The sequence below is a fragment of the Phodopus roborovskii genome, unplaced genomic scaffold (genome assembly GCF_943737965.1).
Source record: "Phodopus roborovskii unplaced genomic scaffold, PHOROB, whole genome shotgun sequence".
NCBI lineage: Eukaryota > Metazoa > Chordata > Mammalia > Rodentia > Cricetidae > Phodopus > Phodopus roborovskii.
Window position 1 is genome coordinate 24,827,739 of NW_026126416.1, and position 26,713 is coordinate 24,854,451.

At 47.9% G+C, this 26,713-nt stretch overlaps 1 protein-coding gene across 1 annotated transcript in view; it reads right to left on the bottom strand.

The window, feature by feature from the left end:
* Window positions 1-614: 614 nt before the first annotated feature.
* The window catches only part of Fbln7 (fibulin 7), a 35,057-nt gene continuing 8,958 nt past the window's right edge, over window positions 615-26,713 (bottom strand). Inside the window, exons 2-8 of the mRNA XM_051183411.1 lie at window positions 18,003-18,162; window positions 15,669-15,839; window positions 7,462-7,587; window positions 5,457-5,600; window positions 4,098-4,235; window positions 1,471-1,609; window positions 615-1,202 (exon numbers count right to left, since the gene is read on the bottom strand). Coding sequence (XP_051039368.1) covers window positions 830-1,202; window positions 1,471-1,609; window positions 4,098-4,235; window positions 5,457-5,600; window positions 7,462-7,587; window positions 15,669-15,839; window positions 18,003-18,162 — 1,251 coding nt within the window. The 3' untranslated portion in view covers window positions 615-829. The remainder of the gene's footprint in view (window positions 1,203-1,470; window positions 1,610-4,097; window positions 4,236-5,456; window positions 5,601-7,461; window positions 7,588-15,668; window positions 15,840-18,002; window positions 18,163-26,713) is intronic.

The following is a 26,713-nucleotide window of genomic DNA, read 5'->3' on the forward strand; positions in this document are numbered from 1 at the left end:
TGAAAGACAATTTGAGCATCCTAAACATCCCATGGCCAGATGGCCAGATGTTGTCCTTACCAGCCTCACATGTGACCAGCCCATATTAACACTAGCGGAGCAATCTGAAACATCACCTCTCTTGCTCCCTTCTTCCTCTATATCCAACCTGGGCAGAAAGGGAGCTATTCCTTCCAAGAAGGAACGCTCCAGCTCAGGGAGAGGTCAGGTGGCCAGAGAGGAGAAGCAGACTCTATTTCCACAGCCTTAATACCAGGTTTTGGAGACATGTTTTCTCTCAAGTGGAGAAACTCTGCCAGAACCCCTAATTTAATGTTGACTCCTTGGCCTAAAAGGATCCACTTGGGGTTGCCAGGCTCCTCTGCAGGCCCCTGGTAGAAAGGCTCACAGGGGTATTAGATCATTAATGGAACTAGAACACACTCACTCAGAACAGGCTTGACAACTTAATGCAGAACTGTCAGACATGCACCACAAGCTCCTCCCCCAACCTCAGCTCATCCAAACTTACAGGGTCATTCACATAGCATTTTGAGATTCTGTGCTGTCTCCAAAGAGGATAGCTACAGTGGGGCTTAAAGCAGAAAACAAACAAACAAATAAATAAATAAGTGTGATGGTGGTACAGCATTTGTATTCTGGCTTCCCTTCTGTGCCAGCCCATGGGACAGAACACAGCACATTGTTCTAGAAGCCTAGGTGAACAGGCAAAGTGGGTGGGGACATGACAGGAAAAATGACCATCACAGCTCTTGCCTTCAGTTGTGTCCTTGGGGAGGAGAAATCAGTCCAGATTCCAAACCTCAGTCTCCTGACTGCCATGGCATCCTTAGAAGGCATAGCCAGACACAAAGATGGTGATCTTGGACAAGTGGTTGGCCTGGAAGGAGCGTTCCAGGTATTCGGACATGTCAACGTCTACCTCCAGAGTCCGGGGTCCCTCCAGGGTCTGTGTCAGGATGAGCTCCCCTGTCTGGCGGTCTGAGCGCTGCATCACGAAGTGGCCACTGCTGTTCCCACCCACAATCCCAAAGCGCAGGCTGTTGGGCCCAGGGTGACCAGGAACTGAGGCTGTGGCCATGCGGAAGAGCGTGATGGGCGTCTTCAGGTTGGAAGGCAGAGAGAGGTAATGGAAGGTGATGGTCTTGGGCAGGTGGCGACATGGCCTGCTATCCATGGGACAGGGGTTTCGCTCGCACTGGCTGGAGCAGAGGTAAAATGGAGACAGTTAGATTTGGGAGAACTCAAAGGAGGCTGCCCCATCCACCCTCCTGAAGAGGACACACTCCTGTAGACTCCAGTATCTCTCTGAAAGAACAAAATGTCTGTGCTTCCCGTGAGCTGGTAATTATAGGGGAAATGGAAGCTCAGAGAAGCTTCTCTGTCTTTCACATTTCCTGGGCTCATTGAAAGTATCGTCCCTTCCCACGAACTGCATGCCCAGTCGTGGGCAGCCCCGGATCTACTCACAAGGGAGATGTCTTCACGTAGCTGACATTGCTGCTGCCCTCGGGGCACTCAGGATTGACGCACTGGAAACCTCCTCCAGTGTTGATACATGTAGTCCCCTGGGGGCACATGTTCTGTGGGCCAGCACACTCATCCACATCTGTTTTTCAGGAGACACAACGAAGGCTGTGACTCTTCCTGCCTTTCCTATATCATAAAGCCACTTGGAACCCCAGTAGGCGATGGAATGGGAAACTCCACAAGGGGTGAATTTACCAAATACCCGAATACTCTGTGTGTGTCGGGGGTTAGTACACATGCATGTGAGTGTGCATGTGTGTGGAGACCAGAGGTTGACAATTTGGGTATTTTCCTCAATCACTTCTCCACATTGTTTTTTGAAACAGGGTCTCTCACCGAACCTGGAGCTCACTGGTTCTGCTGGGCTGGCTGGTGAGTAAGCGCCAGGGAGCCAACCCCTTAGAGCAAGAACCTCGTCAGGTACTCTGATTTCTTTTAACATCTGGAATCAAGGTCCTTCAGAAATACTCTAGGACTGTGGTGGTGACCCTCCCTCCCTGGGACGCTGTCTTCTTTTCCTGGGGTGAGACAAGTCACCAAATGAGTGTTACCAGTCACCTGCCTCCTTCTCTGCCCCAAGTGCTTTTGAGTCTCCTTATTGCCCATGTTTGTCCTCACACTCAGACTCAAACCTTTAGGAATGCCTTAATCACATCCCACACTGAAAGCAGACATCTCCACTCGGTCATTGTTTATAAGGGTTGTCTGTGCCCTTTACAAACAGCCAGTGAATTCACCCATCAGGAGGCTGTCCCTTCCCAAGCCCAAGTAAACCTATGTGGGCTCATTGGAGCTCTGTGAGATGGATGACAGAGTGGATGGGTGGACGGATGGGTGGGCAGATGAATGGGTGGGCTGATGAGTGGAAGTGTAGGTGGGTGGATGTAAAAATGGCTATCTGGACATCCTCTATTCTAGCCCCCAGCTGCCCACTCCTCTGAGACTTACACTGGAGTCTAACAAGATGTCACCAGAGAGCCACTTCTCCCTTCATATTCCAAGTCAGCTTGGGACTTAGCCCCCTGCCCTGTCTCTTTGCCTTCTTCTCCAGTAGCTCAGAGCCATCTTCTGAAGCCTGCTGGGGTCCCTTCAGTGTCCTTAGTCCACAGAGGAGTCAGTCCTGGGCATCCTACCAATGTGATCCTGAAGCAGCTGCATTCCCTCCAGAAGTCCCCTGTAGCCTCAAATCCCAAGGCCTAGGATCATGCTGAGCATGAGGAGACCCTGCTCTGCCTTTGGGCCCATAGTGTATACAGCAGTCTTAATTTATTCATGGTTTGACTTACCCATGGCCAATTGTAGTTTGAAAATAATAAATAAAATTTCTGGAAACAAGCAGCTCATTAATCTTCAATAAATGTTATTATAGTATATTATAGTTATTTATCTTGCCGTTAGCTGTTGTTAATATTTTCTCTGCCTAATTTACAAGTTAATCTTCACGTTAGGTACATACTATAGAGCAGAAACATCATGCAGGTAGGGGTTGGTACTATTCAACTGATTTTGGGTATTGGCCCATGGTTGCATGGTTGAGGGAGGGGCTACTGTATTCTGATTGTGCTAGCATGGAGAACTGATTCATCTATGTCTTCAGGGGAGGTGTGGTAACAGGAGGCCTCCTATTGGTGAGCCCAGGCTCCCCTAGATTCATCTGGTGTCCATGATGGTGAGAGTAGCTCTCAGTCTCTTCTTTCTAACCTGCATCCCCACTTTACCTGCAGACATTCCTTGCTGACCACGGTGCTTATTTGCACCATGCCTGGAAACAGAAACCTGGGCCCTGACGTCCAGGGGTCACAATGGATGTGCGGCACTTAGGTAGACCCTGAGCCAGGTGTTTTGCATTTACAACCCACCCTTCAGTCTAATCTCTGATCCAGGGAGCCTGACTGGCCTGGACTGCCTACCTAGGCTCCCAGGCCCTCTTGTTTTCAGACCTTCTAGTGGTTAATGGAATTTGGCAAATGGAGGCCTGAGCAGCTGCGGTCTCTGTTTTCGGTCTGGGCTCAGTTCTGGTGACAGATGCATACTTCCAGCAATAATTGTCATCAGGCTCTTAAGAACCCTGTCCCTTGCTCTTGCCTGTCACTGGTGGCTCTGCCTCTCTGTTGTCCTCAGCTAGCCATCACACAAGGCCAGAGCTGTGGAGCCTGGCCATGCTGAAGTACAGCACCTGTAGTCAGAGGACTCTTGTAGACACACAGAGCCATGATGCCTCCAAGGCCCCTTCAGATTCTAACAGAGTGGACTCTGGCTGGCATCTGGGCCTTTGGGTCTGGCTGAAGACAGTTCTGGATAAGAAGACGTGACCTTACCTAGAAATGTCACTCACATGGGGTCAGAAGAGGCTGGGTGGTTAAACAGATAGTTTGTGTGGAATCTATAGCCTGATCTTTGGGAATTCTTTTTATTGATGTCTCTTCCAAGATTGAATGTGTGCCCAGATCTTTGGTTCTCTTAGCCTAATCGCTCCTGAATGGGGACAGAGGATGAGAGCAGAGGTCACAGTAGCAGCGGGTGGCCAGGTATAGAGGGTCACCTTGCTCTGCTACGGTCTCACTCACCCTCACAGCTCTTCCCATCAGCCATGATCCGGTATCCACTGGGGCAGGTACAGCGGTAGGAGCCAGGGGTATTCACGCAGGCATGCATGCAGAGCCGGGGGCGTCCTTCCTGCCCGTAGATCTTACACTCATTCACGTCTGGGGACAAAAAGTGTCCTTCGTTCCAGGAGGCTATGCCACCTCCATCAACTAGACTCTGGCAGCTGTGACTACATAGCTGGGTAAAGTGACAGCTATGCCTACAGAGGAGCATCTGGAATGCCCCTCCCCCACCCCCTCATCCCCCCTCACCCCTCCCCGCCCCAGGACCAAGAGGGCTGAAGGGAGGAGTGGAAGGGTGTGGGCCACCCTAGCAGAGCTTCTCAGTCTAACTCGGAAACTTTACAAAGCCTATCAAGTCAGGTACCCCACTTGAAGAGAACCAGACTGAGAAACCCATCTCAGCTCACCATCTTCAGCAAAGGAGACATGGAGTAAGAGAGCCCTGCAGCCTGTGTGGCGGGGCAGGCCTGTACTCTCAGCATTTGGGAGGCTGAAACACGGACCTCCCTTTGAGGCCAGCCTGGGCTGTATGTTGAGACTCCTCTTTAGAAGGGGGTGGGGAGTATTTCTGAGGCTTTGATCTCACGGTGGAACTGCTGTCTAGTTGTGGTTATCAAAAGCGGGCTCTAAAGTCAGCTAAATTGAGATGGTGACTAGGGAATGCATCTGGGTTCGTGTAACTCTCTTGCCACGCCCCCAGAGGTGGGGAAGAGGTTGTGGACAGTGAAGGTAAAAGGACCTTCTTTGGCACAGAAGTTCTAGCCTATCAACTCCCACCCCCACCCCACTTTCTTTCTCCCCCACCTGCCACATTACAGAAGATGGCCTTGGACTTCTCATTCTCCTGCCTCCATATAAAAGTGTTGAGATTACAAGCATGCCACTCTAAATTTAAGTGGTGATGAGATTGCAAGAAGGGCCTTGTGCTTGCTAGACAAGCACTCTAGAGACTGAATGCAAATCCCTTGCACTCGGTCTAATACTGTCTATATGTCTCAGAGATGGCCCTGGTGCATCCTACTGGAGCCCAGCGGTGGGAAGATAAGAAGGGTACACTAGGAGGAGAACCAAGATGGGCGCGCAGCCACTTCTTTTCCAGAATACCCCTGAAGTCTCGGTTTATTTCATTCATCCTAGCAGCCCTTAACTAAAAGGCAAATCACAGGCATTTCTGAGACCACGCCCAGGCAGATCCTTGCCCCACCCCGCACTCCATCCCAGGGCGGCAGATGGGACCCTTCCTTCCCAGGCTCACGGGCTCACATCCTCACGTCTCCTCCCACGCGGTGCCCGCTCCCCTGCGGAGCCCGAACCTACCCTGACAGATGCTGTCGCCGCCGCCGTCTGTGCTGCTCAAGTGGAATCCCGCCTCGCAGCTGCAAAGCTGCTCCCGCTCCATCTGCACGCATCGCGGCGCGCGGCTGAAGGCAGGGTCGCCGGCCACGTTGACCTCGGGGGCCGCTGCGGGAAGATGACACGCTCAGCACCTGGCCTTCCCCTAACCCTCACCCCGGCACCTATAGTGAGCCCCAGGTCGGAAAGATCCTATCTCTCAGAGCATACTCTACAACAGGGAAGGAATGACAAGCGATTGACCTAAACTGAGAGATTGCGACCCGGACAGGACCAGTGAGAGAGCGGAATGTAGTAGCCGGACAGCCAGGAATACTGCAGTGTGAACTCCGAGATTCATTTTGAGAGCCTTGTACGACGCCCACAATACAGGGGGCACTAGAGTTTAAAAATCTGAGCCTCTGCGTTTTCGCCCAGTTCAAGGCCAGCCAGGGTAGCAGAGCCAGATCCTGTCTCAAAATGATGGTATTAGGGACTAGAGAGATGGCGCAGTGGTTTAGAACCAAAACGTGGCTCCAGAAGATTGGAGTTTGATTCTCGGCACCAACATCGGGGTGCTTACAACTGCCTGGAACTCCACTTCCGGGGCTCAGAAGTCCTTTTCCGCTCTCCACTGATAATGCATTCAAGTGCACACACACATCCACACACATACAAGCACATATACACATACACATGCAGGCACAATTTAAAAATTAGAGAAATATTAGGGAGAGGCTTACAGGATACAGGAATAGTCCAAGAAGGCAGGTTCCAAGTAAGCCTGGTGGGTCATTTCTTACTTTCCATTCCTGGAGAAGACTCCAGTCATGGGGACACTTCATAAAATAACCTCTAGGCCTGAGGTTTGATGGCCCAAAGGTCCCACAGCAGAATACCCCTAAAGGAGGGCATTTAGTAGCTAGTATGGCTTCACTGGGGTGAAAGGCAATAGGCTTTTTTTCTGCTCTTCTTTGTAGATACAGACAGTGACCTTCCAAGAGAGCCCTGCCTCCCCACTGTTTCGACAGGAGGTGACTCCAGACATGAGAACGCAGGGCTAGGGGTAAGACTCTGGGGAGAGCTTCACTGTGAGAAAGGATCTGGCAGGCCAGTTCCACTGACTTGTCAGGGTGGTCAGCAGTAAGCTTGTAAGTGCATATTTAACCCTGACTTGGAGCTGGCTGCCACAGAGGGCATGAAGTTGTTTTGTCTTATTTTATTTGAGGCAGGGTCTCCTGCATTCCAGGCTGGACTTGGGCTCTGCTGTGAAGCCAAGGATAGCCTTAAAAATCTGGTCCTCCTGCTTCTTCCTCACTGGTGCTGGGATTACAGATGCCCACCATCATGCCCAGCGTTATATTATGCTAGTGATCAGATGCATGGCTTTCTGCTTGAGATGCAAGCATCCTACAAAGTAAGTTGTGTCTGCAGTACCAACAGTTTGTCAGCTCTTATTTTCTGGACCTTACACTATTCACCCAAAATGCCCTTTCCCCACAGGGAGTCTACGGAGAACTAAAGACAGCCAGGCCTGTCTGGCAAAGGAATAGGACATCTTTTGGTTACACCTCTCAGTTGCAGAATGGTGCGAAGCCCCTCACCCATCCTTCACAGATTCCCTATCAGGAGTTTTTCTTGCCATGTGCTGGTTTCTCAAGCTACCTTGGCCTGCTTACTTTGCAGGGTGTGATAGGAGCATTGGAAGGGAAAGTGATTCTGTAGAGGATGAAACCCTAACTAGGCAAAAGTGCCCCCGGGTCCCTAATCTGCATGCTGTTAGGTTGGAGTCTGACTCTCCAGCAGAAGGATCAAAACTCTGGTCATAAAAAACAGCTAAGCCCATCCAAACGAGTACTGCAGGGTACTAGCAGGATCAGCCAGTGGGTGGGAACCTCAGAGTTCCTGACACATTTGCCTTTGGTGACCGTGACCAGCATCCGTGCCAACCCCCAGGGAAGCATCCCCAGCAAGTCCTCTGGCTACATACCAGTTTGGGTCTGATTCTCACAACGGTTCCCAGTTTTTCCTGGAGGACAGATGCATCTGTACTGGTTGACTCCTTCCACACATGTTCCCCCATTGTGACAAGGCTGGCTGGAACACTCACTGATGTCTAGGAAAGGATGTTATATGGTTATATGGATTCTAGTGCCACATCAAGAAAAAACTGACAATGGCTTCCCCTTCCATTGTGGGACCACTTCAGCCTCCTGTCTGGCTTGGTTCTGTTTGTTTTTGAGATAAGTTCTCATTATGAAGCTCAAGTTGGCACCCTTGTTTGTGACCCTCCTGTCTCAGTCTCCTGGGGGGCAGACATGTGTCATTACACCACCACCACCCCGCAGCTTCCTACCTTCCCACGTTGTCCTTGCAGTCTCTCTACCTGTGGGAGCTGCAAGGCAACTGATGAGCTGAAATGCAGGCCATTGTTTCTGCAGTACCTGCCTCACACTGTGAACACAGCTCATGCTTGAGGGTGTAGTGTACACCGCTGTAGCCAGGTGTTGGCATCTGCTTGTGATATTCCCTTCTACTCTTCAACTCTGCTCCAAGGTAGATCCCAGGCCTTGAATTTCCTCTCTTTGTAGCCAAGGATGAAACTGAACCTAGGATCTTCCTGCTTTTGCCTCCTGGGTGCTAGGATTAACAGCTGTGTAGCACTATGCCCATTTTTATTCCATGCTGAGCATGGAACCTAGGATCTCATGCATGTTAGCCTTATTCTATCTCCATCCCTGGATCATCTTTCAAACAGGAGCTAAATTCCAAGAAATTAAAAAGGCATGTGTCTCCCAGGAAGAAGAAGCAGGGGCTCATCTGGTGAGAACTGTATCCTCATTCGGGTCAGTTGGAAGGGACCTTGGCTTCCCTCAAGACTCAGGCTTTCCAAACACTGTTTATCTGTAGGGAAGACACTATTTCCATTTTCCTGTAATGTCAGGCTGGTGACATGCTTCCCCGGTCAGCCTGCTTTCAGATGGTCCGAGAACACACACACAAACATGCCCCCGGCCCCATCAGTATTGCAAGGTCTCTCAAGGTCCAACCCTATCTTTGCTTACTGGCCCCCTATTAAAGTGGGCAGATCAATAAACCCTGAAGGTATGGGGAGGAAGCCAGACAGTGTGAGTGCTTATATCCCTCAGTTTGGTGTCAGCACAGCCACAGCCACCATCTATCCTCGGGGAAACTCCAGTGAAAGACAGTGAGATGCACTTGCCCCTGAACCCCTCAGGAGGGGCTGGGTTGACATCAGCTCGATAGAGATGTGAACAGGTGCCCCACCATGCTAATTTCTTTACAGGCTCCAGACAGACGTTCTGCATTACTTATCTTGATGAGCAGCCAGAGGTATTCAATGGCCTGGTGCCCAGACTGGCAAATGCTATGTCCCAATTGAAGGCTAGTTGTCATCACATTGAAGTGTGTCCCAGGCTGGGGCATTTAGTTATGACTTTAGAACAGTGACGAGGGCAATGGCAATGATGGTAAGAAAGGCCGGCAAGCCAAGGCCTGGGCACAATCATATTTCCATCTCCTGTTTCATAAATACTTATTCTTCAATGAAAGTGAATTGTCATGTGTATACTCTAACTTACTCTCTTTATAAAAACATTTATGTCTGCATGTACATATGCGTGTGAGACAGGGTCTCAATTAGCAGAGGCTGGCCTTGAACTTGATTATCTTTGATTTCCTGCCTCCTCATCTTGAGTTCTAGAGTTACAGGCACAAACCATCATGCCTAATTTACATGGTGCTGGGCATTGAACTCAGGGCCTCATGCACAGTAGGCAAGTATACTACCACATGAGCTACATTCTCATCCCCTCCTGCCCCCACTTTTTTTTTTTAAAATTCTATTTTGTTCCTGGGTTCTGCATTTTGTTTCAAATTTCCCATTATGCCAATGACTTTATTTCTAAGGTTTTCTCATTTTTAAATTTTTTTCTTTTACATTTCATTATTTTAATTTACTTTGGAGGGGTAGAACACATGCATGTCTTGAGGGGAGAGGTTAGAGAATAACTTTCTAGAGTCTGTTCTTTCCGTCTACCTCGTGGGTTCCGGGGATTGAATTCAGTTCATCTGGTCTGGAGGCAAGAGCCTTTCCCTACTGAACCATCTCTCAAGCATAGATGTTGTTTTTGCAGTCTTTATAGTTTAAAAACTTCTAACTTCTATTGGCTTGTTTTGAAATATTGTCTTATGCTTTCCTTTGGTTTTAAGGGTATATCTTTCTGGCAACTCTTTGTTGTCCATGGAAACTTTGTTCTCTTTTTTCTGACTTTTTATTTTTTTGTATACCAGCTTGCATGAGATTTAACAGGAGCCCTTCCCGGCCCCCCATACTTACATAAAGTAAGTTTCCCCATGTACCTTTAGCACCTTCATGCCTTCAAAATTTCCTTTCCTATTATGTTTCCATCATGACCAAAAGCAGAACCTCCTACCTCCTCAGTTCTGTCTTGATGGCGTTCAATTTTTTTAAGACTGATTTTATTATCTTATGTGTTTCAGTACTTTGCCTATATGTGTGTGTATGTGCATTCCTTGCATGCAGTTCCCAAGGAGGCCAGAAGAGGGCAAAAGATTCCAGGGATGACATACAGATGACTGTAAACGGCCATGTGTAAGCTGCGTATCAGACTCAGGTCCTCTGCAAGAGTGGTAAGTGCTTTTAACTGCTGAGCCAACTCTCTAACTTTCTTGATGGCTTTTTATGTGAACAACCATATCTTATTTGCTCTTGTTTTCTTTGTGTTCAACTTGGGTTCTCCCCAACATTTTGGCTAGAACTTTCGGGGACTCTTGTCCAGACACCCCTTTGGAACTAAGGTTTTCTATATGAAGTGTACTGGCTGGGGGTGTAGCCTAGTTGGCAGATCGCTTGCCATCAGGATCTGGGCTTGGTCTTCAGCATAAAACTGTAATCAGATGCATAGGATCAAAGAGAGTCAAGGGAGCTAAAGGTGATGTGTGTGGGTGGTTTTACATCCAATCAAGCTGACCACTAACAGATTGCCTCCAAAATGTGTGAGCTCAGAGACCTGGCCCTGAATTTTTCTTGAAGAATCAACCAATGAATCTCAGAAGAAGGACCCAAGTGGTACTTCCCAAGATATAAGAGACAGGGCAACCGGTGAGAAATATGGAGCTGATCTGGGCTCCAATTCAAAAAAAGTGTTAAAAATACAGGAAACAATAGGGAGGATTGTATTGATGACACTAAGGAGTTTATCTTGTAAAAATTACTGGAGTTTTGGTTTATATGATCTTCCTTCTGTACTTTTACAAAAGTTTTTCTTCTGTAATAAATAATTATTTATTATATGTCTATGAATGGTTTACCTGCATGTATGTGTGGCACCACATGTGTGCAGTGCCCGGGCCCCCTGAAACTGGAATTACAGATGGTTATGAGTAAAGCTGTGGGTGCTGGGAACTGAACCCAGGTCCTCTGTAGGAGCAGCTGGCGCTCTCTGAGCAATCTCTCCCTCACTGAATTTCTCCTCTCCTCTCCTCTCCTCCCCTTCTCTTTTCTTTTTCTATTTCTTTTGAGACAAGATCTCTCCATTATGTAGCTCTGACTGTCCTAGAACTCACTACATAGATCAGGCTGGCCTTGAACTCACAGAGATCAACCTGCCTTTGTCTCCCAAGTGATGGGACTAAAGGCATGTGCCACCACCACCAAGCTGAATTTTTTTTCTTAATGAAAGAAAAAAAATGTTTAAAATAATTGGCATTTTTAAGACTATGAAAACAGGAGAAAGATCACCTACCTAGTAAAGTATCGGATGACCCCAATGGGGAAGTGCTTCATAGTGATAGTAAACAAAGGGGTTTACTTCTCTCAAGTTTTTCCAAAATGAATGGCTATGGCCTCCCCAACTCAGAAAGCCTCACACCCTAAAAAACATGCCACTCAGCTGATGGAGTGCTTGCCACCACATACAAAGCTTTGGATTTAATCTCTGGCACCACAAAAACTCAGTGTAATTGCAGCAGCACTCAGGAGGTAGAGGCCAGAGGGTCAGAAGATCAAGATCATCCTTGGCTATATACTGAGTCCAAGGTCAGCCTGGGTTACTTGAGGCTCTGTCTCAAACTGAGCAACAACAACAACAACAACAAAAATGCCCTTCACAGAGAGAAAGAGAAGACTCAGGAAGCCAAATGGCTGCTTTCCACTATGGACTTCCAGAGCTCCTCTGCCCACTGCATCTTTAATGATGTAATTTTGTATAATTTCCTTCTATGCCAAGTAGGGTTCATCACCCTCTTCCCAATCAGTTTCCTGCAGGGCGGGCACTGGCCAGTTATTAAAGCGCTGCCAAGTGTTTCACTGGCACTGACATTTTGTGTCTTGAAGTGAAGGGCTGTAATTAAGATTTTTGTGCCCCGAGGTCACAACACACAATGACAACACTGCAGATGTGGAAATTGAAGTGGGCACACTCAGCAGCTGCTGCTCACCAGATTGCTGAGCTCCAGCCCAATGGAACTGTATTGGCAGGAGAGGAGGTGTTCTGAAGACACTTGGAATGGCCACTCCCACCCACTGGCTCTTTTAGTACTGAGACAAAGGACATCAAGCATTGGAATGTTTCTAGGAATTTCGTCCTGGGAATAGGAAAAGGCTAAAGCATGGTGCCAGCCAGAGGAGGAACTTGTCTCTCAAGAAAAGATTGCATACAGTTCTTTATTGTTCGTGTGTGTGTGTGTGTGTGTGTGTGTGTGTGTGTGTGTGTGTGGTGTTATACATGTGTATATGTTAATGTATGTGCATGGGGGGCGGGGGGACAGGTATTGCATGACAGAATGGGAACCATGGGTCAACTTTGAGTGTCTTTCCTGCTGTCCATGTTTAGTTTATTTTATGTGAATGTGTGTTTTGTCTGCATGTATGTCTGTACTCACAGAAGCCAGAAGAGAGCACTGAACCCCCTGAAACGGGAATTACAGACAGTTGTGACCACGTGGGCGCAATGCTCTTAACCAGTGAACCATCTTTCCAGTCCCTCCATCTTAGTTTTTGAGAGCTCAGAGCTCATCAGTTCAGCTAGACTAGCTGGCCAGCAGGCTCTGGTGACCTGACTGTCCCTCTGCCTCTGATGCTGGGGTTACAGGCATTCACCATCACACTGCTTTTCTGTGGGTGCTGGGGCCTAAGCTCAGGCCTTTTTCTGTTTGTTTTTCACTACCACTTGTCTGTTTAATTGGCCTATCGAGGATGGGGAGGTGGGGGTGGGGTGAGGTGTAGTTAAGGCTGCTGGGGCTGAGACTCTGACCCTAACAACACTGAGTCTCATCCACATAATCAAGATTGTCACAGTTCCCTGAGAAGATTTAATAGCAGCTCTCTGGCAGTGCTGTGAGGTTCTGGCTGAAGACAGCATCTGTGAGTGAAAAATGCAAGCACAGCATGCCAACTTGGGGGAGGCTGAGCCTAGTGGCTTGTTGATCCAGTTGGTTGTAACATACAAATATTTTGTTCCATCAGTACAGGGTAAACGTCCAGGCCCAGTTTACACTTAGTGAGATGAAAAGTATCCAAGATCCCATTTTGAAAAAAAAAAAAAAAGAAAGAAAGAAAGAAAGAAATATAATCACTTTCTTTTAACCAACTCACAAGCCAAGCATCACACAGCTAGTTTAAGGCTCCAGTCCTGCCTCTGTGTATCTCAGTGAACTTGTACACAGTTAGAATGACCACTCTGAAGCCAGGAAGCCTCACTTAGGCGTTTACACTTTCAGCATCAATTACTTTGCTTATTTATTTATTTAATGGTACTTCAATAGCAAAACCATTTGGATTTACGTCTCCACCATGAGTATATGTGTATACCTATGACAGAGCTGAAACCAGAAAGAGAAAGTGTCATAGTGCCTTTGTGGCTCACGTGTCTTTGCCTCCATTCTGTGTGTCTTTCTTTATCACCTACTATTGGGGGGAAATTTTGGAAATATTCATTTTATATTATATGTATGTGGGTGCCTGAGCATGTGCCCATGCACCACATGTGTGTAGTGTCCACAGAAAGGGTGTCGAATCCTGGAACTGTCCACTTTATTTCAAGAACTTGGAGTCCTCTAATTTAACTAGACTGGCTGCCCAGCGCTCTGGAAGCCGCCTGTCCCTTCTGTCCCCAGTGCTGGGGTTACTGGCACACAGTTCTGCACATAACTTTTAAGTGGGTGCTGGGGATCCAAACTTAGGGGCTAGAGGGTTCTGAGAACCGAATCCAGGTTCTCTGCAAGAGCAGTAAGAGCTCTTAACTGCTGCACTTTCTCTCCAGCCTCCTGGAAAAAGTTAGCGTTTATTTAGTGTGTGTGTATGTGTGTATGTATATGTGTATATGTGTGTGCATGCATATGTATGTATGTATCTGTGTGTATGTGTGTATGTATGTGTGTGCATGTATATGTGTGTGTATATGTATATGTGTGTATATATATGTTTGTGGGGGTGTGTGTATGTGTGTATATGTTTGTGTGTATGTATCTGTGTGTGTATGTATCTGTGTGTATGTATATGTGTGTGAATGGATGCGTGTATGTATATGTGTATATATGGATGTGTGTATGTATATGTGTGTGTGCATGTATATGTGTGTATGCATATGTGTGTATGTGTGTACATATGTGTATGTATGTGTGTGGGTGTGTATTGTATGTATGTATGTGTATATGTGTGTGCAGGTGTGTATGTGTGCATGTTTATGTGGGTGTGTATGTATGTGTGTATGGGTGTGTGAATGCCATAGTATGCTTGTAGACGTCAGAGGACAGCTTTTTTAGGAGTTGGCTCTCTCCTACTATGTAGGTCCCAGGGATTGAACTCAGGTCACCAGTCAAGAATTCTGTCTCCCATCACAGATACACAGACACTCACTCAGTCCAGGATGAGAGGGAGAAAGAAGATCATGTTAGCCCTGTCATGGTGGTCAGGTTGGACTACAAACAGATGTCCATTACAGGGCAAGAGACAGACAGATGCAGGGGACACACTAAACACAGGCAAATCAGGCCACAGGTGGCCAAGTGAATGGGACCTAAGGTGCCGAGTGGACATAGAAAGAACCCACCAGGGGTCTGCAACTCAGCCTGGAAATTAAAACTACAGATGCCCAGAGCAATGAAAAGCAATGCCTTGTGTTCGTACCTAGGATGACATTCTTATCATTCATGAGGTGTTTAATTGGATGGAATTCCTTCAGAGTCAGGGTGAATATGGGGCTTGGCATTTCTCCAGGTATGTTTGCATGGCTCATGGTTTATCATCGGCATGGTTCCCAGGGAGGTCTGAGGGCTGGAGCCTCGAATCAACCCTTGAGCCACTGTGCCTTCCAGGAGGCAGGAAAGGGCATTCTGGACCAATGGGTGCTGCTGTGTGTCTCAGCTCCTCCTGTCAGTCCCCACTCCTCCTGGGAGGTACTGTGTTTTCTGAGATCTCTTTGTTTTCAAGATTTTTAAGTATTCAGGGCTATCGATTGCAGCAGTGGCAGAGCTCTTGTCTAGCAGAATGAGGCCCTTAGTTAAATTCCTAGTACTCACCAAGGATTTGAGACCAGCCTGGAGAACATAAAGAGACCCTATCTCAAATGAACACCCCCCCACACACACACAAGTCCCCCGTCCACACTCACACACACACACACACACACACACACACACACACAAGCCCCCTGTCCACACTGCTCACACACACACAAGCCCCCTGTCCACACTGCTCACACACACACAAGCCCCCTGTCCACTCTCTCTCTCTCTCTCTCTCTCTCTCTCACACACACACACACACACACACACACACACACAAGTCCCCTGTCCACACTGCTCACACCTACCACAAGATGAGAAGCAAAGACAGGGTAATCCCTGCAAGTTTGCTGACCAGCCAGCTCGGTATACACAGCGGCAAACGAGAGAAATCGAGGGTGAGGACTGTCACCTAGGATTATCCTTGACCCCCATGGTATGCATGCACCTGAACACTCCTCTCTCTCTCTCTCTCTCTCTCTCTCTCTCTCTCTCTCTCTCTCTCTCTCTCACACACACACACACACACACACACACACACACACGAGAAACAAGAGAGAGGATCAGATGTGTCTCTGGGATGACCCTTTTTGGCCAGCACACCCATGCTACGTGTGATGTGATGTGGACAGGGCAGAATGGCCATACCTCTGCAGCAGGGCTTTTCTCCAGTCCAGGTGCCATTCGCAAGACACACCACACTGCTGGGACCAACCAGTTGGAACCCTGGGTTGCAGGTAAAATGGACTTCATGGTCCACTAAGTACTTGCTTCCAAACTTCCTGCCATCTGTAGGGGCGTCCAGAGCTGGGCAGGAAACTGTAAGGAAAAGAAAAGGGATTAGGAGCCCTCCCCTGGGCTGCAGCCATGGAGGTATGGATGTCACTCACAAGACCTCTCTCTCTCTCTCTCTCTCTCTCATGACTGCTGGGCATGGCGCTGAACCTTCTACAGGCCACCTCTCTCGAAACCCTCCCAGTGTTCTTTAGAGGAGGGGAACACACAGTTAGCCTAGTGAAAGCTGAGGAAACATGCTGAGGCACCCAAGGTTGTGTGTGCAGAGCCTCACAGAGTAGTGCTGAGTATCAGATTGATGAGACCAACACATACTGCCTCTGTTTTCTCTTGTCTCCAGCCTAATGGATGTCCCAGGCCTCCTGAGCAGGCTCAGCCTACCACCAGGCCAGCTCTTCCTTCCTTCAGGTCTCTATTCAAATGTCACCACTTCCCAGAGGGATCCCTCGCTACCACTCATCTCTGTCCCAATCCCCTTTACCTTCTTCTTAGCATTTGTGACTACTGTAGTGTGTCTTTATGCTTGCTGTCAGGTTCTCTGCCTCAATGCAATCTGGCCTGTGTGGTTTTTTTTTTTTTTTTTCTGTTAGTCCCAGCCCCAGCCAAGTGCTTGGCACACAGAGTATGTTCTATAAATGAGCCTTGAAAGAAATGTGATTTATTGAACCTCTGGTGAAAGCTTTCCCTGGGAAATGTTACTTCACACAGCAGAGAAGTCCCTAAGGAAACAAAGTCACCAGGGCCCATGGTGTTGGGTATCCCACACGCTCCATCGCCTATCCCTTAGCCCCCAGACCAGAAGAAGCCCAGTACTCGCCTCGGGGCCTAGAAAGTGTGAGAGATATCACCAGGAAAACATGACCCCGTGTTACAGCTCTCTCATTAGTGGAGGGAAATTGGGGTGTCCCATTGTGCCCCAGATAAGTGGGACTTATCCTGGAAGCCCCTCTTCCTACCCCAACTGGGTGGAGTCACCGCAGAATGTACTTTCAGGCATGAAAAGCCAGAGCCATGCTAATTCATGGAAAATAACACGTGCTGTAAATGGAATATTCTGGGCAGGTCAGAGTAGAAGGTATGCCTGTGTGGAGGGCAAATGTGGGAAGTAACAATAGACTGTTACACTGAAAGTAAAAAGAGGAACAAAAGCAAAGTCAGAGTTGACTGGGCTCTCTGGGGAGGACAGGGAGGTGAAATGCACCTATACTTGCAGAATGATGCTTTTGACAAATCTGTGGGATTATAGGTTGCTACCTATGTAGCTATTAAGCATAGAATAAAATTTATAAGAGGAAATGGTCTGGGTGTGGTGACAAATCAGCTCTTGGGAGGCAGAGGTAGGATTTTGAGTTTTGGGCCAGTCTGAACTATATATTGAGACTATTTAAAACAAAAACAAAAATAAAAACAAAACAAAAAACAAAAACAAACAAACAAACAAACAAACAAAAAACCAAAAAAACCAGGCCTGGAGATGACAGTCATAATCCCAGAACTTGGAAGGCAGAGGCAGAAGAATCAGGAGTTCAAGATTATTGTGGCTTACACAGCAAGTTTGAGGTTAACTTGAGCTACACAAGACAAAAACAAAACAAGGGGGCTGCAGAGATGGTTCAGTGGTTAAGAGGGTTCACTGCTCTCACAGAGGACCAGGGAGGAATCCAATATCCTTGACTGGCTACCTTGGGCACATGTGCATACTCACAGGCACACATAAGTAAATCATAAAAAAAAACCTGGAAATAAGTGACTGTCAAATATAGGGGATAGGAGTAACTTTAATATGTACAGGATAACAGACATAGTAATACACACACACAGAGTCACAGTCACACACACACATGCAGTCACACACACACAGTCTCTCACACACACAGAGTCACAGACACACAGTTACACACACATGCAGTCACACACACATAGTCTCTCTCTCTCTCTCTCTCTCTCTCATACACACAGAGTCATAGACACACACACACATACACATACACAGTCACACACAGGGTCTCTCTCTCATACACACATAGTCACAGACACACAGTCTCTCTCTCTCTCTCTCTCTCTCTCTCTCTCTCTCTCTCACACACACACACACACACACTCAAGGGACAAACTGGATGGAGAGGGCTGCAGGGATGACGGTTCCAGAGTACGGTTCTTGGTCCGGCCTGATGATTTGGGACCCACCTGGAGGTGCATCTGGGGCCACTTTGCTAACGGTGTTTTGCAGCACAGCCAGTCGGCTCTTCATGTTTCGGATGCCTTCAGCGAAGCGGGTCTCCTGGCCCTTCAACAGCTGCTGCAACTGACGGATGGTTGTTAGGAGCTGTTGTCTATTGAGACAACTCTGGGGAGAGAAGACACTGTTGGAGCGGGCTTCATCTTACCAGCATGCTCTGGTTCAAACTCCCTGGTGCCTCGTGAAAACACCTTGGTAGAGAAGACTCTCTAAGGTACCCCTCCCTGCCAGATACTGTACCTCATCTGTCCTCAACCTATGGGTTGTGACCCCTTTAGGGGTTGAATGACCCTGTCACAGGGCTTGCCTAAGACTGTCAGATATGTACGATTCATAACAGCAAAATTAAGGTTATGAAGTAACAAGGAAAATAATTTTATGGTTGTGGTCACTGCAACATGAGGAATTGAAGGGTAGCAACATTAGGAAGGTTGAGAGCCACTGCTCTACCTGAACAACAGCATCTGCTAGGTTAAGTTGCTAGGTGACAGCCCAAGTACATGTATCATACATAGTCCCACTTCACCCCTTGACACAACAAAACAAGAACAGAATTGGTGACTAAATGACTAGGTGCTTAAGCAACCATTTTAACCCAAATTTCCTTATAATCACTGGCCTGTCACTCCAAAAGATGCACACATTCCTCCTCACTCTAAGTGAAGGCTGAATTCTGAGCTGGGTGAAATTTTCCTTTCTTTCTCCATTGGAAACTTGGGAAAGCAAGAGAAAAGTGGGGAGGAAAAACTAGAATAAAGAAGTATTCAATACAGTCAATGTCCTCTTTTGATGATTTTTAATAGTTTTTTTGGGGGGGGGATGGTATTGTATTTAATGTTAACAAACGCTATCTGACTTAAAGCAACTTAAGCATTATACTGGATGATAGAAATTGCAAGGTTTCCATTCAGTTTCTACCGTGTTTGAGAGTCAGGACATTAGGGTGGGAGAGATTGCTCAGTGGTTAAGAGTGCTTCCTGCTCTTGCAGAGGACCCAAGTTTAGTTTCCAGCACCCACAGGAGCAGGAGCAACTTGCAAAGGCTTGTAAGCTCCAGGGGATCTGATGCCCTCTTCTGGACTCTGAGGCTATCTGCTGGTACACATTTACACACTGCTGCCCCGTCCCCACCACCAAACACACACACCCTTCACACACATATTCACAGAGATGAAACAGAACAGATCTTAAAAAGAAAAGAGCCATGGGCAGGGTCAAGAAAGGGAATATCCAGGGAAGAGAAAGGACCCTAGCCTTGGGCAATTGATTCTGGACTAAGGTCATTTTCATTTGTTTGGGAACTGTGTGCACAAAGCTTAATGTGTTTGACCTGGCTTGTATTACTTGCTGTGAAGATGTATCTTTAGGGATATGGAACATTGTTTACTTTGGGCTTTTTCACGGAGTATCAGTTGTGTATATTATAGTGTGCATGCTTTCATATGTGTGGCCACGTGTGTATAAGTGGACCTATGAGGAAGACGTCCCTCGCTGACCCCAGAGCTCACTGGTTCCAGGAGACCGGCTAGTAAGCAAACGCCAGGGATTCTTCTGCCTCTGCCTACCCAGCTCTGAGATTACAGGCTCACCCGGCCTCTGCCACGGCAGCTGGGGATCTGAAGGCAAGGTTTCATGCTTGCACTACAAGCACTTCGTCCATCTCCCCAGCCCCATTTATAAGTTTTATAATTAAAAGAAATGTGTGCAAGCCAGCGGGGCAGCGGGGCAGCTGAGGTATGTGGCCTTCGCAACCTGGGCAGTGTCCAACCTCTCAGTGGAGCCACTGTGGCCACAACGGGCCACTCTCCCGGAGAGACTGCCAGACCGCAGCACCTTGGAGTTTTCAGCAAATGCATGACTCATGGGTTATATTCAATGGACACTTTTGACAAAATTGAATTTCCCGTTGCCCCTGGAACTTGTTAACCCATAGGGGCTCCCTGGCCTGCACCGTAACCTGGGTCTGATGAAGCATGGCCCAGAAGGTAACAGCTGGAAAGAGAAGCTGTTTTTCCGCTTCCTCCTCCACACAAGTCCTGGGCACCTGGGCGATGACCAGTTCTTACCTGCCTGGCACGGCATAGCCAACTCCCCCAGACCTGAGCTCCCACACCTATCTTCCTGTGCCAAAAAGAAAACGGATATCTTTGTGTCAATTTGGCCTGTGTCAATTCCGTGTGGGATGCGCTTCTGCCTATAAGAAATGCTTCTCTTCCTCGGAGGCCGCCTCACAGCTGGTTGGTATGCACATGTGGAGAAGCAGCTTCTACTTGTGATTATTATTAGGCTTATGTTAGTTCCCATGTCATACAGAGGCTGGAAGTCAAGTGATTTGACCCAAATCATATAACCAGGTTGTGGTAGAGTCCCCGAGGACTCATTTGTTCTCATATAACCCTGTGTAGTGGGGTCTTTTTCTGGAATTTACACTAGGCATTAACAGCCCTAGAGTGGACTTTTTAATTCTTGTGCAAGTTGGAGATTTGACAATGGAGATGGGCAGTAGTAGCATGGGGAGGAACCTTCTACACACAGAGGTCGGGTCATGATATGTGGGAGCAGGCTCGCTAGGCCCAGGGATTTGCTCCATGCTGAAGCGAAGAGTTCTTAATGCCAAAGACTTCGCTGGCAATGGCAAACCCATGGGAACCCAGAGTGGAACCCTAGGGCCCCAGGGGGAGAGTACACATGTGGGGGGAAAATGGGCCTTGTTATCCTGTGGCCACTGGGCAGGCACATTTCTTTAGCCTCAGGGCTGCCCATAAGGACAACTACCACCAGATGCTTTATGCCTCCAACGGTCACTGGACTGAGACCTAGCAATGCTGATGCATGTGGAGAGGGAGCCAGCTTGAAGTCTGGTGATGATCCAGTGTGGAAGGTGGGAAGGCTCTCTCTGACCCACCTCCGTCTGACCTGTCTCGGGCAATGCAAGGAAGATCTCTGGTGCTCTTGGCAAACTATCTGCCAGATGAGAGGCTTGGGCCAAGGGAATGAGTGCTTTACACAGGTTATCTGAGGGTCCTTACTGTAGCTGCCACTAACCAGGCAGGTCTCTGATCCCAAAATGTTAGACCACATCCACCTAAGAACAGGGTGATGGGGCTGGAACCTCTACTCAGCCAGGGCAAGAGATCAGAGGCATGAGTGTTGGGGACAAGTGGGTCATGGAGGAAGATAAAGGGCCCAAATGGTTCCTGCTTTCAAACTGAGACAGTATTCATCATCTTTATTTGTTCAGAGAAAGCATCCACCTTGAAAAACAAACTGAAACACATAACTAATCCAAGGAAGGAGACACAAATGTTAATTTCCTACTCCATGTTATTTTCTGAGTCAGACCAAACACACACGTCCACAGTATCATCTGGTCACCTGGTCACCACAGGGCTGTCAGTTCCTTCTTATGTTGGACACAGGGCTACTTTCACATCAGTGGGCACAGCATGTCTAACTCCGGGTCTCAACTTCACTTGCATTCCTCTGTGGACTCTTTTAGTGTGGAGGGGGCTCCTTTTCCCTATCCCTCTGTCCACTGTGCTCTCCTACCGGCCACCATCACCTGCTCAGAGCTCCCAAGGCTTGGGAAAAACCATTCCCTCTTCTCAAACATAGCTTGTGCTGAGGTCGTTCAAGGAAGTGCAGAGGGTAAGAGGCAAGCCCACTGGGCAGCTAAAGGCTGACAGGGGCCAGGCCTTCTCATTAGAAGATCCCAGACTCAGCCTGTACAAGGTGACCCTAGGCTTCCCATAACCTTCTGCAACAGATTTCCCTTTCTGGAGGAAAAATTCAACAAGGCTATTGCCAGGGAAGGTCAACCCCAGTCAGGGTGCAGGAGGCTACACACCTCAGGAAGAAATAAGGGACCCACTCTGTCTGAGCCCTCAATCTCACAGGACCCTGGACACCTCGTTTTTCTGTTTTTTTTTTTTTTTTAAACTTTTTATTGAAGAGATTTCCCTCCATTGATGTGAGTACCTGTCCTTGCTGTCAGGCTGGAAGGACAGGGTAGTGGTCCAGCTCTAACCTAGCATTCGCAAGGTCATTCATTCAATGACCACAGAAACAAACATGAAAACCAAAACACAGCAAAAACCCCAGGCTCCACACCCAGTGCCACTGACAAGAACCGGTGGAAATATTGTCTTTTAACTTTTTAACAACATTTAAGGTGAAACCAAGATGGTCAGGGCAATTCTTCCATTTCTGAGGGAATAAAAAGATCAGCTCTGGCTGTCCTGGAATTTACTCTGTAGACCAGGTTGGTTATGAAATTACAAAGATTCCGATTCTGCTTCCCGATTAAAGGTGTGCGGCACCATCCAGGCTCAGGGTTTCTCATTGTTGTTTCACTACTCAAACCCAGACTCAGAGTCGACAGATAGGAAGGCTTCAGTGAGGAGTAGGGTCACACCAACAGTTCTTCCCAGGCATGGATGGTCCTAGAACATGACGTCAGTGCTGAGAGCCGGGCAGAGGAGCCAGAAGGGTCTAGAGAGTGGTGAGAATATTCTATCTGGGGCCTAGAGAGATGGCTTGGTAGGTAAGAATGCTTGCCCAACACTTAGGTAAAAGGCTGGGTATGTACATGCATGTCTAACCTCAGGGCTGTGGAAGTGGACAACAGGAGGGTCACTGGAGTGACCCCAACCCTGCTTCAGGTTCACTGAGGGAGTCTGCCTCAAGGGAGGATTGTATAAAGTGATGGAACAGGCCACCTGATGTCCTCTTCTGGCTTTCAGGAGCTAGTGTAAGCGCGAGCGTGTGAGCGCGAGCGCGCGCGCGTGCACACACACACTCCATCCCCCCTGCCATCCTCCTGGAAGTCCTTGTTCACCCTTTCATAGTTGTCTCTCTCACAGTATTTGCTCAAAGTCCCTTGGAGCTTTCCCTGTTCCTTTTTCTTTGAGAATCAGCCAGGAGAGATGAGCCTGCAGGGACTTCATACCCAGACCCCACCAGTTGATGGGGGGGGGCACAGAAAGAATTGTGTATGAACCCAAGTTTACCTGCTGTATCCCAGAATTTAGGAAGCCTAGCCCTTTCCATCCCATCCAGACCTCTTTGCTTTGGGCTCAATTTGTAAACAAAGTCAAGACCTGGTGTCTACTGTCAAGACTCCCACAGGCAGAGTGTATGGGGTGAGGGCTCTGGATGGTCCTTGAGACTTTTCTGTACCCAGCTGTGGGGTCTTCTTCAAGGTGCCATTGTGTGTTAGTGTGGTCACAACTTCAACAGTTACCTTGCTGATAGAGACTTGGGCTCTCAGGCGGCCACAAATGACCCCTCAGACTGGGAGGGGCTGTCTCTCATGCTCCTTTCTCCTAAGCCATAGTTATGTGTCTCGTCAGCATATTCTTAACAGAAACACAGATGTTTTGGTGCCTTTAGGTCTCAGAGAGGACAGAGCACACTTGCCAACTCGGGCTTGCTAAGCCAAGGCTCGAGGCCCTCACCACTGAGTCATGGTGAAATTCCTACATTGCTTTTCTCTAGAGCTTTGCTTTTAGACCAAGTCCAGGGCTGTAAGAGAGTGCACGCACACACACACACACACACACACGCACACGCACATGCACACGCACACACGCACACGCACACATGCACACGCACATGTGCGCACACACACGAGGGGGGAGATAGAGAAAGAGAGAGGGAAAGAAACAGAGGGAGAGAGAGAGAAAAGGAGGGAGGGAGAGGGATAAACAGAGAATTCAGAGCTGCCCACAGCTCTTACATTGGGTTCTCCAGAGAAACAGAGGTAAGAGGAAACCAATATGACCCACATAGTTAATATACTAGTATATGTTTAAGAACTAAGGTATATAATATATTTGATATATATTTTTTATTGTTAAGATAGATTTATTTCTAAATTTGATGTGTATAGGTATTTTGTTGGTATGTATGTTGTACACAAAAAAGCATTCAGTGCCTATGGAGGCCAGAAGAGAGAGCTGGATTTCCAGGAACTGGAGTTACAGATGGTTGTAAGCCACCATGTGGGTGCTGGGAACTGAACCCAGGTCCTCTGCAAGAGCAGAAAGTGGTCTTACACGGAGCCAACCCTCCAGCCCTTGATGTATAGTGTGTGTGTGTGTGTGTGTGTGTGTGTGTGCTACCTGCATTCCTACACACACTCATGAGGGAGGGACAGAGGAAGAGATGGAACCGTGGGAGATTGGGTGACTTCATTGGCTCTCGTAACAGTGGGGCAGAGTCTATGGTGCTGTCGGACCTCAAGTTCAAAGGCAGCCTGGAAGAACTCTCTCCTCCCTTGTTTGCATAAGACAAAAATTCCACATTAAGGAGAGTGATCTCTTTTATTAAGGCCCCTGATGTAAATGTTAACCACATCTAAATAACACTTTCCCAGCGACATATAGGGAAGCCACAAAACTAATCATTAAAGGCCTCCAGCTGGTCTCCCTTTCAGGACCAGAGCCCAGAGCATTTTGAGGTTCTCTGTGTTTGTGGTGCCAGGAATAGAACCCACACACAGGAGGCAGGTGTCTACCACTGCACCACACACACACACACACACACACACACACACACAGCCGCTGGCTGTTGGTGATTTTATATTCATACCACAACTGTCTTCTTTGTTTTCTCAGTCATGGGAACAGTGACAGTGTTCTTCCTGTGTCTCTCTCACCATTCAGCACCTGTGTGACAGCAGGAGCTGAGGCAGCTCGCCCTTCTCTCCTAACTTGTGCCAAACATGCAGGACACAACTTCTATGCATTTCCTCTTTACCATGCTTCACGGGACAGGAGCATCTATTGTCATCACTGAGTCTCAAGGGGCAGAAACCTGCTTCAGTTACCTAGTCAGGAAAAGGCTGAGGAGGACAGGATATGGGCTGACCACTGGGAGTCTATATCACCAGGGCCCTGCTGACTTTTGGGACAGTGCACGTCCTGGTGATAAGCTAAGCTCCCAGGCTGTGGTTAGTGACATGCGTTCTTTTCATGAAGTCAGGGACAGATGCTCTAGGGTGGTCATATGACACCAGCATATTAATATGTTTTTACACTGTTGTAAATGAATGACTGTACTCTTCTACAACAAATCTTCCATCTATCCTTCCTTCCTTCCTTCCTTCCTTCCTTCCTTCCTTCCTTCCTTCCTTCCTTCCTGCCTGCCTGCCTGTCTTGCTCACCCCCAGCTCAGGTCTGGCTCCTCAAGTCTCATACCCAGTAGCTCCCTCTGAATGCATATATTCCTACAAATGGTGACTCCCTAGGCATGTACATCTCACTTTTTGAAACTGGTGGCTTTGAGTGCTATCAAATTGTGGGTGCTATTTTTCCTTAATAAAAACAGTGCAGTTGTGCATACCTATAAAATCCTAGCAAGAGGCGAGGCAGGAGGATTGCTTCTGGTTAGAGGCTTGCTTGATCTACATAATGAGGCTCAGGTCTGCCAGGGGCTACATAATGAGATTCTATATTTTGTTTTATTTTATGCTTTTAGCTGTCATGTCCTTACAAGTCTTAGGAGGTTACTGAGAGCATAGAAGTTTCTGGATGGGAATGTGAAAGGATATAGAAGTTTTATCCACTCAGAGTGTCTGCCTGTGTCCTCAGAGCCCTGGGGCTGCACAAACTGCATCTTTCCACTTATAGATCATAATTCTAACATGCAGAAGTCTGAGGCAGGAGGGTTACAAGTTTAAGAGCAGCATAGGCCACAAAACCCAATCTCATAATTTAGAAATGTGTGTTGAGTGGTGACGTAATGATCAGGTCTCTATGAACATTTATGCCACAACAATGACATGCTCTGTGGGGCAAATGGCCAGCAGGTAAGTCAAGGCAAGCATGTTGGATAGAGACAGTGCCCGGATAGTGACAGAAGTGATATCACAGGTGGCTTGGCTTGGTCTTACTCAGAATTATAGCTGGTGTCAGATAGAACAGCACGGAGACATCAGTTCCTTACGGGTCTCCCTAGAAACCACTCAGATTGCTTCCTATATCTTCTCCTAGCTGCCCAGGGCTCAGATCAACACTTACTCCCATTTCTAGTCATGGGAACAAAGATGGCTTCTTCTTTCCATCAGTCAAGACTGTCCTTGATGGGCACAGGTCTATTTCAGAGTATGCATGTGAGGCTACTAGAGAAAACAAGAGGTGTGGTCTTCCTCAGCCTCAGCCTACCCTCCAGATACACAGGTGCTGTGGAAAGTAAACTCTGGGTCCCAGTGCTGGATCATCTGCAAGAATGACCACAGTCCACATACATCATTCTGAAGCTCCTCAAGAAGAGCAGAATCTGTTTCGTACATGTAAACCCACATAGTAGTGCACACTGTTGAGCATCATAGAAGGAACACACACACACATGCACGCATGCTCACGCGCATGCACACACAAACCTGGGCTAGCTTTGGGAGTGGCTTTGGCCAATGAAAGACAGTGAAAGCCATGTACCAGCTCACTTCCAAGGCTTGTATTCCAGGAGTCTTGCATTCTTTCACTCCACCTCTATGAGAGAAGGTCCAGATACCCTCAAGAAACAGACCCATGATATCCTAGATAATATCCATAGATCACTCCACTAGCTGACTTACAGCTAGTCTAGGGAATGAGCAAACCCTATTCGGAGGAGTGGAGTCAGACCAGAGTATCAGGGAAACCCACCTGAGCCCAACT